Raw genomic sequence first — 15,604 nt, 5'->3', positions numbered from 1 at the left:
AAATTTCTTCAATATCAAGTAAAGGATAACATTTTGGAATTGGCAGCTAAACAAGCCAAAGAGAGAAGAGCACCATTGGAAATAGAAGGGAATAAGATCTTTTATCCTGATATTAGTTTTGAGTTGTTGAAGAGATGCAAGAGTTTTAATCCAGTCAAAAATATTTTGTGGAAGAAGGGCTACACTTTTATTTTGCATTACCCTGCCACTTTGAAGGTGTTTATTCAAGGTGGACTGAGTCGATTTTTTTAATGGATCCAGAACATGTCCAAGAATTTGCTAAAAAACTGCCAGACTTGTGCCAATATGGAGCTAGAAAAATGGACACTTGCAGGGTGATGGATATAATTTGAGAGATGAAATATTTGGAGTATTTGTTGCTGAGGTGTAGATGAGTTTAATATACTCAGAGGAGCCGGAGATATGGTGGCTGGCTTCTACTGAGTTGTGGACGTTATTGCAAAATTATTCGCAACCTGAATAATGGAGGGGGACTGTGCTCAAGGGGGGACTTTTTCTTCTTTCTTTTTCTATGCATTCAAGTAATAATCTTATAACTGGATTCAAGGATGGTTTGGTGTTTATGGAATTGATGAGAATTGGGGACTGACTAGATGTAATTGTAATCTTGGATATATAAAGAAATATTTAAAAAGATACAATGAGTAGCAAATTGAAATTTATTAGTTTTAATGTGAGTGGGCTTACCTATTAAAAGAAAAAAAGAGTTTTAACATGTATCAAGAAATTGAAAGTAGATATTGTTTTTTTGCAAGAAACATTTAATTGAAAAGGAAGATCAGAAATTAGATAGATTTGGTAGGTAAAGTAGTGGCATCACATTTCAATACGAAAGCTAGAGGGGTTGCAATTTTAATAAATAAAATTCTATTGAGTTACATAATATGACTTCAGACCCATTTGGTAATTTGTTTTAATTAATTGCCAGATTTTTTTCTTAGCAATGGACATTGATGAATATTTATGCTTCAAATCTGGATGATAATAAATTTATACAAGATACTTTTCTACATCTGGGGGAACCCAGTAGTAATAATCTGGTGGGTGGGGATTTTCATTTTTGTCTGGACCCTTTAATGGATAGATCTGCAAGAACTGTAGTAAAATCAAGGGTAGTAAAACTGACGATATCTCTAAAGCAAGAACTTAATTTAATTGATATACCTTAGAAAAAAGGATTATTCATTTTATTCCAGTCATGATTTATATTCTAGAATTGATATGTTCTTAATATCAGCAAAACTTCAAAGTAGAGTTCAGCAGGTCCAATACAAATCGAGACTTGTCTCTGATCATTACCCATGTATTTAGTATTAAGTTTAGAAGATAATCGAGATGTTACTTTTAGATGGGGATTTAATTGTATGTTATTGAAAAGGGAAGATTTTTGTCGGTTTATTAGAGATCAGATAAAACAATTTCTGGCTATCAATGAAGATTCAATGGATAATAAATTTGTTCTTTGGGATGCTATGAAAGCCTTTATTCATGGTCAAATAATGTTTTTCTTCTAAGATCAAATAAGAATATATGGCTCAGGTTAATACTTTAGAGAAGGATATATTGACCTTTGAGAAAGAGCTACAAAAAAGGCCATCAGAAGATAGGAAAACAATTTTGTTGAATAAAAAGTTTCAGTATAATACACTGCAATCTTATAGAACAGAAAAGTTGATTTTGAGTAATAAACAGATATGAATTGGGAGAATGGGTACATAAAGTTTTGGCATGGCAACTGAAGACAGAAGTCTAGAGTTATTACTGCTACCTGAGTGGAAAAGGATTATGTATCTTACGAACCACAAGGTATAAATAATTCAATTAAGCAATTTTGTATTGAATTATATAAATCAGTCAGTACAGGAAGAGGGTAAAATTGATTAATTTTTAGATCATGTTAATTTACCAAGATTAAATGGGGAGGAGCAGAAAATTTTAGGTACTTTTTCGGTTGCTGAAGTTGCAAAAGTTATATCCTCATTACAAAATACTACATCTCCAGGTGAAGACTGGTTTACATCTGAATTTTATAAGGAATTTAAAGATGTTTTGATTCCGGTATTTATGAAAGTTTTGTTACAGTTGGATTAGACATAAAATTTACCTGATTCTTTCAAAACCGCTATTATAAGGGTTATTCTAAAAAAAGATAAATACCCATTAGTGCCATCATCTTGGAGACCAATATCTTTGTTAAATGTAGATTATAAAATACTAGCTAAATTGTTGGCCAATAGGTTGGAAAATATTTTGCCCAAATTGATCAATAAGAATCAAACAGGATTTATTAAAAATAGAAAATCAGAAGATAATGTGATCAGGTTGCTTAGTTTAATTCATCTAGTTCAAAAGAAAGGTACCAAGGGTTTTACTGTTCACAGATTCAAAGGAACAGGATCGAATTTGAGCCAGCAACAATGATTAGGGAATTTTAAATCAAAGCACCACAGGTACTTGCATTCATGACATTTATTGGTTTAAGGTTCATTTCACTCTATCAGCAACCACTCACAAAACTTCATATGACTCCAGGTCAAAATTGTAATTGCACTAGTTAATGAAGGAGCTTCAGTTTTATTCTATTGGGCACATGAGCACAAAGTGCTTTTTTGTACTAATATACTGATAACTGCTGTGTAATTTATGACAGATCTTGTTTCTGGATCATCCGAAGAAGAAAATTCGTGACACACAAAAATATAAACCTTTCAAGTCACTTGTCAAAGTAAGTGAAATTTAAATTTGATCTTCAATTGGAGCATGGGCAAAGAATGTTAATTTACAGCTCATAGGTTTTAAAATCATAAGTATCTAAGAAATAGGAGTAGGCCATCTGGCCCGGCAAGCCTGCTCCACCATTCAATGATATCACGGCTGATCTGATGATAGGCTCACCTCCACCTACCTGGCTTTTCCCTATATCCCTTAATTCCCTTACGATGTAAAAATCTATCGAACCTTGTTTTAAATACATTTACTGAGGTAGCCTCCAGTGCTTCAATGGGCAGCGAATTCCATAGATTCACTACCCTCTGGGAAAAGCAGTTCATCCTCATCTCCATCCTAAATCTACTACCCTGGATCTTGAGGCTATGTTCCCTAATTCTGCTCTCCCCCACCAATGGAAACAACTTGCCTACCTCTATCTTATATACGCCTTTCATAATTTTATATGTTTCTATAAGATCCCCTCTTATTCTTCTAAATTCCAGGAAGTACAGTCTCAGATGACTCTATCTCTCCTTAAAGGCTAACCACTTAATCTCTGGAATCAACCTGGTGAATCTCCTCTGCATTGCCTCCAAAGCCAGTACATCCTTCCTCAAGTAAGGATACCAGAACTGCACGCAGTACTCCAGATGCGGCCTCTCCAGTACCTTGTACGGTTGCAGCATAACTTCCCTGATCCTAAATTCAATCTTTCTAGGAATGGGCAACATTGCATTTACCTTCACGACAGTCTGCTGCACCTGCAAATCAATTTGCAATTCATGCCCAAGAACTCCCAAGCAGTGTGCTGCAATTGCTTTCCATTTAAATCATAATCTGATCTTTCATTTTTTCTTCCAAAGTGGATAACCTAACATTTACCAACATTGTATTCCATCTGCCACACTTGCCCACTCACTTCAGGTTCTCCATATCCTCTGCACAATTTGCCTTTCAACTCAATTTGGTGAATTCAGGAAATTTGTACACACTACACTCTGTCCCCTCATCAATGCATATCATGAACTGTTGCAATCCCTGCACTGACCAACCCCTGTAGTAACCCTCTCACCACTGATTGCGAACTAGAAAAACACCCCTGAATCTCAACTCTCTGGTTTCTATTGGTTAACCAATCCTCTATGAATGCTAAATGCATCACCCCCAACTCCATGTATCTTTATCTTATGTACAAGTCTTTTATGCAGCACCTTATCAAACGGCTTCTGGAAATCCAGGTAAACAACATTCATCAGCTCCCCTCTTATCTACTACGCTTGTTATATCCTCAAAGCACTCCAGTTAGTTTGTCAAACAGGACCTGCTTTTGTTGAATCCATGCTGCATCTGCCTGATGGATCCATTTTGATCCAAATTCTTTAATGATAGCTTCAAGCATTTTCCCCAACTACGGATGTTCCCCACCTTTTGCTTACACCTATTTTTGAATAGTGGCATGACATTCACCAGCTTCCAATCCATTGGGACCTGTCCAGAGAGCTTTGGACTTGAATACATTCAACATCTGGCTTCACATTTCTTTCATCCAAATTCCCTGACAGTGGCGACTCAGGTGGACAGGGTGTGAAGAAGTTGTTTGCCACGCGTGGTGTTTATTAGGAAAGTTGGGACCTCGTGTTCCAGCTGAACAAGACGTTGATGAGATCACATGGAGCATTGCATGGTGGGGTGGGGGGGGGGTGGGGTGACTGAAGAGGTTCATTGGAGTATGGATAAATCGTCCTAGACCTCGAGGGCATAGGTTTAAGGTGAGAAGGGAGATTTAAGAGGGATCTTAGGGGCAGCTTTTTCACTCAGAGGGTAGACCATTTTTTTATTATTTTAAATTCTCTGGAATAATCTGCCAGATGAAGCTGTAGAAACAGGTAAATTGAAAAGAATTTGGACAGATGTGGTTGAGAAGGATATGGACCAAATACAGGCAAATGAGACTAGGTTCGAATTCAAATTTGATCAACATGAAGGAGTGGGGCTGATGGGTCTACTGCATGCTGTTTGATTATATCCATCTAACCACATATATCCATGTAACCCAGCCATGGGCCATTATAAGATGTAATCCCACAGTTAAGATGAACCCAACTAATGTGGTTACTTTGTTCAAATTTTTATATATTGTACATTCTCTATAATCTAAATGTTTGGAATTATCTAATCAAAAGAGGTTAGATCAGTGAGTACATTTGGAGATAAACATTTTTTTGGATATCAGAAAGTCGAGCTTTATTAAACTTGCAGTTAAGTGGAGTTGAGAAGAGGCTTGAAGTATTCTTTGGCCAACTTTAGCTCTCATGATTTCAGAAGAAGTGTTTTTACACAGGGTTTGAAGAATGTGGAACTTGGGACCAGAAGGAATGGTGAAGCACATAATGAATTTAAAATTTAAAATTTGGCTGGCGCGGTTAATGTAGTGGTTGGCAAACTGAGTTTGAATCTGGCACTGTTTGTACGTTCTCCCCGTGACCTTCATGGGTTTTCCCTGGGCGTTCCAGTTTTCACCCACCTTTCAAAAAGAGGACATTGTAGGTTAATTGGGCTATTTGGGCGGCGTGTGCCGCAAGGGCCTGTTACCATGCTGTATGTCTAAATTTAAATTTGAAATGTACATTTTATTTACAGCACGGCAGATGCTGATCCTGGCCATTTAAACCCATGACATCCAATTACACCCAACATAACCTACATCCCTGTACATTTTGGAGGGTTGGAGGAAATTGACGCAGGTCACAGGGAGAACATACAAACTCTTTACAGACAGAGCTGATTCAAACTCAGGTTGCTAATTGTGCCAGATAATTTGTCAGTGAACAGGAATGGTGCTCTGCAGAAACAGTTCAATGTAAAAACTCTTGCAGAATGAACTAGTTGTAACAAAAAGGCTTTTTAATGGACATTAGTTCTTAGATTAATAATCTCAAAGAATTAGTAAAATGCTAGAAAACGAGAATGGTGAGAAACCACAGTTATTAAAGAGCTTAATCTCACTTCCTATATTAAAACAGCTGCAAGTAATGCCTTTTTTATTTTATTGAATATTTTACTTTTGATTTTCAGACTTGTACAAATCCAAACAAACACAATCTCTTTCAACAATAGTATATAACATATAGTCTTTTCCCTTATCCCTCTCCCCTCCCTCCCATACCCTAATACAACAAAGAAAAGATTATATAAATTAAACAAATACAGAAAGAACCAAAGTCACAAACCCTTAAAGGAACTAAGAAAAACCCAAAGAAACCCAAGATAAAAAAGATAAGGAACAAAATACAAGAGCACATCATCTGCACTTCATTAATCTCAATCAGGTCACAACTGGCACAGATTGTTGCATTTCCTTTATATCTGCTTACCAATGTGTTGCAGACAGGGTACTATACCCTAACAAATGTGCCATATTTCCTCGTTAAGTTGGACGTGATTTTCTCGGATGTTGCCTTCACCAGACATCTATCAAATTTAACTCTCTCATAAAGGCCAGGGTAGATTTGGCTGTCTTGGTCCTTGTTATTTTCCTCACTGAATTCACCAAGACCAGATCCAGAGAAAAATTAAAATCCCCTCAAATCAAATCATTCTCACTCCTCTCTGTTACTTTCAAAAAAATATAAATAGTTCATCATCGAAATTCCGGGCATTTATAAGTGTCCATGATTCTGAGTATATTGGAAAATGAATCATCACAAATCTCTCGGCCGGGTCAACGACCATGCACTGGACCACCACTGGAACATTTTTTCTTAAGAGGATAGCTATTCCTCTGGCTCTGGAATTAAAGAAGGACATCAGCACCTGGCCAACCCATCCCCTTTTTAATTTGTCTTGATTTGTGAGGTGGGTCTGCTTACAATTTATTTCTTTGGTGTGCTGTTTATCATCCTGTTTATAATTTACATTAAAAAATCTCAAAAATGTAATTGTCTTATCCATTATCCCAAAGCCTCTCCATTATTTTCCTCCCCTTCCTTCTTTTTCCATGATACTTATCTTCCATGGATCTCTGCCGAAGATGGCCGTGCTCCAAATAAAAACTAAAGAAACTAAAACAAACAAATCAGAAAAAAGACAAGAAATGCCCTCAAGTAATTCCTCGCCCCCCCCCCCCCCCATTCTCTTCATCCTTCTTGATCTCTCCTTCCCCTCCTGGCACTAATATCCAAGATACTGGTGCCCTCTCCCCCATCATTTTGGAGTCCATTGCACCACCTAGCTCCTTCACTATTCCTTCCCCTCTCTTCTTAGAGCTTCCCATATTAGTTCTTCATTTAACTTTAACATTCATCTTTTAAAACAATAAAACATTCCCATTTAAATTCTTATCATTTACAATATTAACAGCCAATTATTCAATTAATTCCCCCTTTTATGCCCTTTCTCCCCCCCCCCCCCCCATTGGTATTTAGTCCTATGAGGATGGCAAGGTTGTTATGTGTCTGTATATATTAAAAAATCTTCTCCCTCCAAGTCTTATTATTTTTAAAGTTGCTAGGTGAAGGAGGGTGAATTCTATCCCCTTCTGTCTTAATTTTATAAAACTTGGTTGAATTATTTTCTGCACCTTAACAGTGTAGCACAATGTCCAGATAGAAGAGGTCCTTCCTTCCTCAATATTCTGCCAGACACTCCCCCCCCCCCACCCTTTTCTTCACTCCCCTGCTGCTGCCGCCTGCAAAATTCTCTGTCCTGGTAGTGAAGAAATTTGACCAGGATGGAGTGGGGTCATTGATTTGGGTCTGGGCATGGGGATGGGCCCTCTCAATTTCTAATTCTCCCTCAATTTTATCCCATCCCAGCACTTCTGGGATCTATTTTCTGAAGAATACCACCAAATCTCTTCCCTCCACACTCTCCTTAACCCCCTTTTTAATATTTTAATATTTTCCAGGGAGTCTATCTTCTCACATATCTTCTCCTTTTCCTCACCAACACATCCATCTCACTTTCACTCTTTTCCAATCTCTCCTCCACTCTTTCAATCGTATTGTCGGTAACTGTTACTCTCGGTTAAATTATCCCATCTTATTTTTATCACATTTTGGCCCATCACATGTTTTTTTAAAATTTGCCTGATGGCCTCCACGATGTCTCTTGTAGAGGACATCGAGCTCCCTGCCTCCTTCCTTTCCCACCTTTCTTACCCCGCTGTCCTTCACCTCTGATCACTTTCTTCCTCCTCCTCCCTGTCTGAATCATTCTCCTCGTCTTCCGACGTCATCGGGCTAAGGCTGCCCATATCTCCCAGCCACCCATCTCTCCATCGGGTCCCAATGCCTCCCTGGTTACGTTGCTCCTGCCTGCTAGGTCCGTCGCATTGTGCAGCTCCTTTCCAGCCCTCAAGTGAATCGGCCTTACCGAAGTTTTTATTCACCCCACCAGATGAGTCCAAGATTCCTCTTCTGCCACTGCCAACTTCAACGCAGGCTCAGGTCATTCCTTCTCTCCACAGGTCCCGCCTTATCACACGTCCGGCGGCGCTCCTGCTGCTTCAACTGTGACTTTCTCAGCTCCCTCATAAGTCAGCCTTACCTTGGCTGCTTTCACTTACCCTCATAGGTGAACTCTCTTCCTGCAGAGTGGTCTAGGGCTCCGCTCTTGCTGCCGATTTCAGTGTCGGCCTCTTTGTTCCGGCTGCCATGAGGTGAGCTTTTTCCATCTTCCAAATTTTTTTTGATTTGCTGTCTTTTGCTTTCTGCCCATTTGTTTTTTTTTCTCTCTTGTTTTGGCGATTTCTTCCTTTCTAGGTCTTTTTTCCCTGGGGAATTTTCTTTTTTCTATTATTTTCTCATCAATGGGGAGCTCCAAGTTCCGCCTACTGTCCCTGTGCCACCATCTTGGATCTCCTGCCTTTTTTTTATTATTGTGGAATAGGTGAAATATGTTGTTAGTTGTTTATTTGTCATACCTATTATAGTGGATATCTTTCTTTCTTTGGCTTGGCTTCGCGGACGAAGATTTATGGAGGGGTAATGTCCATGTCAGCTGCAGGCTCGATTGTGGCTGACAAGTCCGATGCGGGACAGGCAGACACGGTTGCAGCGTTTGCAGGGGAAAATTGGTTGGTTGGGGCTGGGTGTTGGGTTTTTCCTCCTTTGTCTTTTGTCAGTGAGGTGGGCTCTGTGGTCTTCTTCAAAGGAGGTTGCTGCCCGGGGGCGTGGCAAGATGGCGTAGGGAACAGACTTGCCTTCCAGACCTCTCCTGACTCTGATTTATTGTTTTGTTTTTAAGTGCCCGTTAAAGTTCTTTTAAAAGTTTATAAATAATAAGAGGTGCTGGATTAGTGCCTAATGGTTTATATGCAAAAAAAGGTAAAAGAAAACATAAACAGACTGTTAAAAAACTACATTTTCCGAAATTGTCTGAGCCTACTTGTTTACAAGAAGCCAGGACTCAGCGTAGAATGGATCCAGAAGAAGACGTACAGAATTCAGCATTGAAACTCCGTTTTAAACTGGTAAGGCTCTCTGAAGGTCGCACTCGGCAACTTTCAGAACAAAGGGCTGGCCGAGTGCCAGTATTTCACACAACGGCCACTGTGAGTGCTGTTACTGAGACTTTGACAGTTGAATCAGCTGGGGCGCCACCAGCTGGAGAGTTAGAGCTGTCATTCGACTGCTACAGTGGTGGCGCTGCAAAATGCATCTTCAATTACAACGGTTTTTCCAGACATCGATTCAGTGAAGATGATTAAAGAGATTTGGCTTAAAGATAACCCTGATCTTCAGTCTCCTGGCATTGCTGGGGGGACTTTGAGAGGGATTTTTATACAAAGTCAAACTGCTAGAAAAGATTCTAAATTAAGGGAAGGGACAGAAGATCCCGTGGTCTCTAAGGAACAGCAAGACCCCATTATGCCTGAATCTACTTCTGTTGAAATGTTTGTTAAGGATCTTGAAGATAAGATATATTCTGTATCGAGTCACTTAGCTAATTTTGTGAACCTGTTTATTTCTAAGATTAATGCGATGGCGGAAGCCATTAATGGAGCTTTTAAGCTTGAAACCATTGAAAGATTTGAAATGTGTGATCAAGGTTTAGTCGATGTACAGGATCAACTGCAAGATGAAAATAGAATAATTGAAACATTGCAGATCCAAAATAAAAATTTAGCAAAAAAGGTTGATTATTTGGAGAATCAATCTAGACGGAACAACGTGAAAATTGTTGGTTTGCCAGAAGGCGTAGAATGACCAGATCCAAGAAAATTTTTTACTGAATGGATTCCACGAGTGTTAGGACAGGATAAATTCCCTGAAGGTTTAATACTGGAACGTGCTCATAGAGTTTTAAGAAGAAAATCTTTTTCAGGACAGAATCCAAGACCTGTTCTGATCCGTTGTTTAAACTATTGTGACAGAGAGACAATTTTACGTACGGCTATTAGAAATGCCCAGTAAAATAGATCTCCTTTGATGGTTCAGAATAATCCTGTTTTCTTCTATCAAGATTTGAGTCAAGAAATTATGTTTCAACGACGCGAATTTAATTCTGTGAAAGAACGGTTGTGGAAAAAAAGACATAAGGCAACATTCAGGTATTCTGTGGTACTGAAGATTTTTCAGGATGGAAATCAGCCAAAGTTCTTTGACAATCCTAAAGAGGTTATGGACTTTGCTCAGTCTCTACCAATCATGCAGTTTCAGGAACGATGTAGTCCTTTAAGGTCTCCAAAGAGAGTAGAGATGTAAGGTGGGATCCAGATTTTTAAAAGAAATGGAAGCAATGGTGACTGAAGTGGTAATGTTGATTTAAAAAAATAAATCTTTTATCTTTTTTTTGAGAAGAGTTTAAATAGTTTAAATAATGATGATAGTTTAATGAAATGGGAGTTGGGAGAGGGAACTGGGTGGGCACTAGTTTCCAGAAGTCATCAGCTACCTGTGAGTTATCTCACACCCAATATTTTGGGGGAGTTACCTCTTTGGGCGGTTTAAACAGGAGGAGGTAGTCGTGACCTCCGTCCTGTTTTTTTTTTCTTTTTAATTTTTGGGTTAAGAAGTGAAGGTTTTTTTTTAATTATTTTTTTTAAATAAATAATTTTTTTTTAACTCTTTTTGTTTTCTGATTGTAATTGAGAGGGAATTAGGAGGGTTTTTTTCTCTTCTTTTTTTTCTCTTTTTTCTCTCTTTTTTAAGGGGATGATGTCACATGATGAAGAGGAAGATGAGGGGAAAGGTGATAAGAAGAAAAAGAAGAAAATCAAGTACAAATACATTGAGGGAGAAGAGTTTAATAAAATTAAGTTAATTTCGATAGAGAATTTTAAAGATGTTATAAATGAAGAATATGGAGAATTTTATAAGAGTTTGAACTTTTTTTTCTTTTTTTTTCTTTTTTTTTATATAAGGGGAGGGGAAGGAAATAAAAAGTTTATCTGATTGTTTTTCTAAGGGATGTTTTTGTTCTCTCGATGAATTATAAAGGAAACTTGGTATTAATGGAAATTCTGTATTTATGTATTATTAATTATGATTTTTTGTATAACAGATATGTGGTTGATATATGATTTTAATATTTGCGCTTAGTTTTAAAGTGGATTTCATTTGTTAAATACATGTATTATGTTTGATTTAAATATATGTTTAAGGGTATTATTTTAGTATTGATATTTTTTTGTTGTTAGTAATTTTTTTTGTTGTTAAGTTTTATCCTTTTTTTGTAAGTGGGGTTTTTTCTATTTTATTTACAACATTGTTAATTAATTCTTCACTCTTATTTTGGGGGGAGGGTTGGACTAATTTTAAATTAGACGATTAATGTTGTGTTATAATTATTGGGGGTGTTAATTTGTGTAGTTTAATGATGTAGTATTCTAATTTTATTATCTTATTTTTTATTAGTTCTTTAAATGTAATTTTTATTTTATTCATGTTATAAAATTTTAAATAAAGTTTAAAAAAAACAAAAAGGAGGTTGCTGCCCGCCGAACTGTGAGGCGCCAAGATGCACGGTTTGAGGCGATATCAGCCCACTGGCGGTGGTCAATGTGGCAGGCACCAAGAGCTTTCTTTAGGCAGTCCCTGTACCTCTTCTTTGGTGCACCTCTGTCACAGTGGCCAGTGGAGAGCTCGCCATATAACACAATCTTGGGAAGGCGATGGTCCTCCATTCTGGAGACGTGACCTACCCAGCGCAGTTGGATCTTCAGCAGCGTGGATTCGATGCTGTCGGCCTCTGCCATCTCGAGTACTTCGATGTTAGGGATGAAGTTGCTCCAATGAATATAGAGGATGGAGCGGAGACAACGCTGGTGGAAGTGTTCTAGGAGCCGTAGGTGATGCCATGAAAGACCTCAACAATGAAGACGCTGTTTACATCCGGTGCCGCACGGATGGCAGTCTCTTCAATCTGAGGCGCCTCCAAGCTCACATCAAGACACAAGAGCAACTTGTCCGTGAACTACTCTGCAGACGATGCCCCTTTAGTTGCCCATTCAGAGCCAGCTCTTCAGCGTTTAATGTCCTGTTTTGCGGAAACTGCCAAAATGTTTGGCGTGGAAGTCAGCCTGAAGAAAACTGAGGTCCTCCATCAGACAGCTCCCCACCATGACTACCAGCCTCCCCACATCTCCATCGGGCACACAAAACTCAAAACGGTCAACCAGTTTACCTATCTTGGCTGCACCATTTCATCGGATGCAAGGATCGACAACGAGATAGACAACAGACTCGCCAAGGCAAATAGCGCCTTTGGAAGACTACACAAAAGAGTCTGGAAAAACAACCAACTGAAAAACCTCACAAAGATAAGCGTATACAGAGCCGTTTTCATACCTACACTCCTGTTCGGCTCCGAATCATGAGTGGATATCTACTTGTATTACAAATTCTACTCTCACCATTTATAGTCTCTGGTGATATTTCTGAAAGTATGACCAAAATTGATCCCGTTAGATGCAGGAACTTGGGTTATTCTTGCATCACTTTTGCCTGAACTCTGTTAATTGTAGAGGCAGGAAGATTCTGTATAGAACTCAGCTGAACCTGAGCTATGGAATGACATCCATCATTCATTTTAAGATTTTTTGAGTTTTTTAGATAAACTGGATATTTTATTTCTGGATTTATTTTTGTCTCTGCAGTGTGCTCGACCTTCTCTCAAGCATCTATGTCAGCAGATCCTAAATGTCAAGGTTCAAGAGTCTGAACATTCTTCAGTAAGCATTCACATAATCCTGCACAGAGTAATATTGGTGTCTTGTTACCACAGTGTTTCAGTAACTCTTGCTTCATCCATTGATGCTTACTTGGATATGGACACTATCTTACTGACTTTTTGGATATTAACAATCAGTCATTGTTCTTACTTGCTGGAGTATGTAAAGGGTGGTGAATGGTAGCACCCAATCCAGGGTAAAACACAAAAGTCTATAGACACCATGATTGGAGTAAAAACACAATGCTGGGAAACTCAGCAGGTCAGTGTCCTTTATTTAGCAAAGATAAAGATACATAATCAACGGTTCAGGCTTGAGCCTTTCATCAAGTATGAAAAAATGTTGGCAGGCACCTAATCAAAATGGCAGGGGAGGAGCACAATCGACAGGCAGGAGGTTATAGGTGGAGAAGTGAGGAAGGGCATACAAGTAAGCAGGGGGAGGAGGGATGGCTCTGTGAATGGACAAGGAAGGGGGTGGACACCTGGAGGAAAGAAGACAGAGAAAGAGAAGGGAGAATGAAGAGTAGGCTAGCAGAAACCAGAGAAGTTGATGTTAATGCCACCCGGTTTGGAGAGCGCCCAGGCAGAAAATTAAGTGTTTCTCCTCCAATTTGCGTGTGGTCTTGGTGGGTCAGCATAGGAGTGGGGCACGGAATTGAAGTGGTGGACCACTGGAAGATCCCTGTCACTGATGTGGACAGAGCGAAGGTGCTCAGCAAAGCAATCTACTAGTCTGCATCTGGTCTCTTTGATGTAGAGAAGGCCAAAGCAGAAGCACTGGATGCAGTAGGTAACTCCTGCAGATACACAAGTGAAGTGTTGCTTCACTTAGAACCCCCACCCACAACCTAGTCACACTGTGGTCAATGTAGGCGGCTGCTGATAAAATCTTTCTTATCGTGGCAGAAAAAATTGTTAAAATAATAACCTTGTGTATAATGCGACCCCCCCTCTCCCCCGACTTTGAGCTTGAATTTCGGTACAAATTTTTTTCACATATATACGAATATTTACGGTAATTGGATCTTGGTTGATGTCCTTACACAATTGGAAATATTAAAATGACTAATCTAAGCAGCTGCTCTTTGAGTGTGGACTTGTGTAAACTGTATTCAAGTGAGAGTGTGACATTGTGCTAGGAGGAAACTGTAACTTGCAGAAGCAGTCTCACTGTGTTTTGTCTTTAGGTGCAGGATGCACAGGCGACAATGAGACTTTACACGCTGGCACGACAACAATGGGAAGCTGGGCTAAAGGCAAAGCATAAAATGAAGAACGCAGCTGTGAAACAGAAAATCAAATCTCGCTTGAAGTAAGATGGGACCACAAGAAAATGATGATGAGGGGAATGCTTGGCATTTCATGAAAGATCAATTGGTGCCTCCACTGCAGTTTAAACACTTCTGGTCTGTGAGATTAGTCCTTGGAGCAGCAGTTGTATTTTTGAAACAGCTATGGATATTTCAGTGAAGAATACTGAACACTGTAACCAGATGACGGACAGGAGTAGGGGTGTACTGCAAACCCCTTGAACATTTTCACATTTTGCCCACAGTAATTTGTTTAGACTGATTCTGAAATTTGTATTTTTCCAGATACTTTGCCTCCTATCGTGGTCAATTTTTAAGAAAATAAAACTTAGGGAAACAAGTTGATGGCTCGGAAAATTGAACCTTTTCAGTGTCATACATTCTCAGATTCAGTGTAGAATATATAGCTCCCTCCATTAGTCATATTTGAAAGAACAGAAGGGTAGGTTATTTAGGCCCCCCTCTTGTGTGACAGCATCAATAAGATTGTAGCTGATCAATGGCTAGTCTACCTGACATCTCTTTCCTGCCACCAGAGACTCTCTTTAATATCTATTGTTCACAACAATACAATATATCAATTTCCATTAATTTCAGAAGTGTTACAGATTTCTGACATGTTTCTAATACTCTTGAAAGGCTTGGCATAAAATTTTAGACTATGCGCCTAGTACTAATTTCCATTTTACAAAATTTATTCTCCCTATTATTCTTCCCTAATATCTTGAAAACTAATAAACTTGTCCATTAATCTTCAACTGTACAAACACAGCTATCTGTGCACTCACTCCCTACAGTTTAGCTGATGCAACAAACCTTCATAGACTTCTAGAGGAATAGTTTGACTGCAAAAAAACATTTAATATAAAATTAAATAGTAAATTATATTAATTTATTCTGGAATTATAACCATGTAGACATGTCTAATCAATCCCTGTTGTCTAGGCTCAAGGTTTATTTTCATGGCAATGTTATGTTTCCATTGCTCACAAAAATGACATAAGGGAGATTTCACACAATGTGACAGGCCTGCATCTAAGGGAACGGACTAAAATAGACCCATGTAGGCTGTCATTGACTCACACAGGATGGAGGTAGGCAGGGCATTCAGCCCAACATGTCAGTGATGATCAGTACACATTTTTGTATATTGATCCATTAATCCCACCTTCCAGCACTTGACTCATAAAGCAAGGCAATTTGAGTGGTAATCTAGATACAGTCGGAAACTCTGCTCCAGGAGTGCATTCCAGATATTCTGTTGTCTGTGGGTAAAAAACATTCTTCTTTTACCCTCTACCTCTTGTTTTAGTCACCTCTAATATAGGGTAAAGATCCTGCAATCTACCCTGTCTATGCTCATAATTTTACTTACGCCAAACATGTTC

General features: G+C 38.8%; 1 protein-coding gene across 8 annotated transcripts in view; it reads left to right on the top strand.

Moving 5' to 3' along the window:
- Window positions 1-14,556, top strand: part of rexo4 (REX4 homolog, 3'-5' exonuclease) — a 46,561-nt gene extending 32,005 nt beyond the window's left edge. For 6 of the 8 annotated variants that reach the window (XM_069931447.1, XM_069931419.1, XM_069931438.1 and 3 more), the window contains 2 exons: window positions 2,672-2,746; window positions 10,884-11,154. In XM_069931447.1, coding sequence (XP_069787548.1) covers window positions 2,672-2,746; window positions 10,884-11,126 — 318 coding nt within the window. In that variant the 3' untranslated portion in view covers window positions 11,127-11,154. Of the gene's footprint in view, window positions 1-2,671; window positions 2,747-10,883; window positions 11,155-12,829; window positions 12,905-14,093 lie in introns of those variants that run through there. The other 2 variants (XM_069931477.1, XM_069931466.1) reach the window with 1 other exon arrangement.
- The last annotated feature ends 1,048 nt before the right edge of the window (window positions 14,557-15,604 follow it).

Source organism: Narcine bancroftii, chromosome 1 (genome assembly GCF_036971445.1).
Source record: "Narcine bancroftii isolate sNarBan1 chromosome 1, sNarBan1.hap1, whole genome shotgun sequence".
In the NCBI taxonomy this organism is placed as follows: Eukaryota; Metazoa; Chordata; class Chondrichthyes; order Torpediniformes; family Narcinidae; genus Narcine; species Narcine bancroftii.
This window is presented reverse-complemented; position numbering and strand designations above follow the sequence as displayed.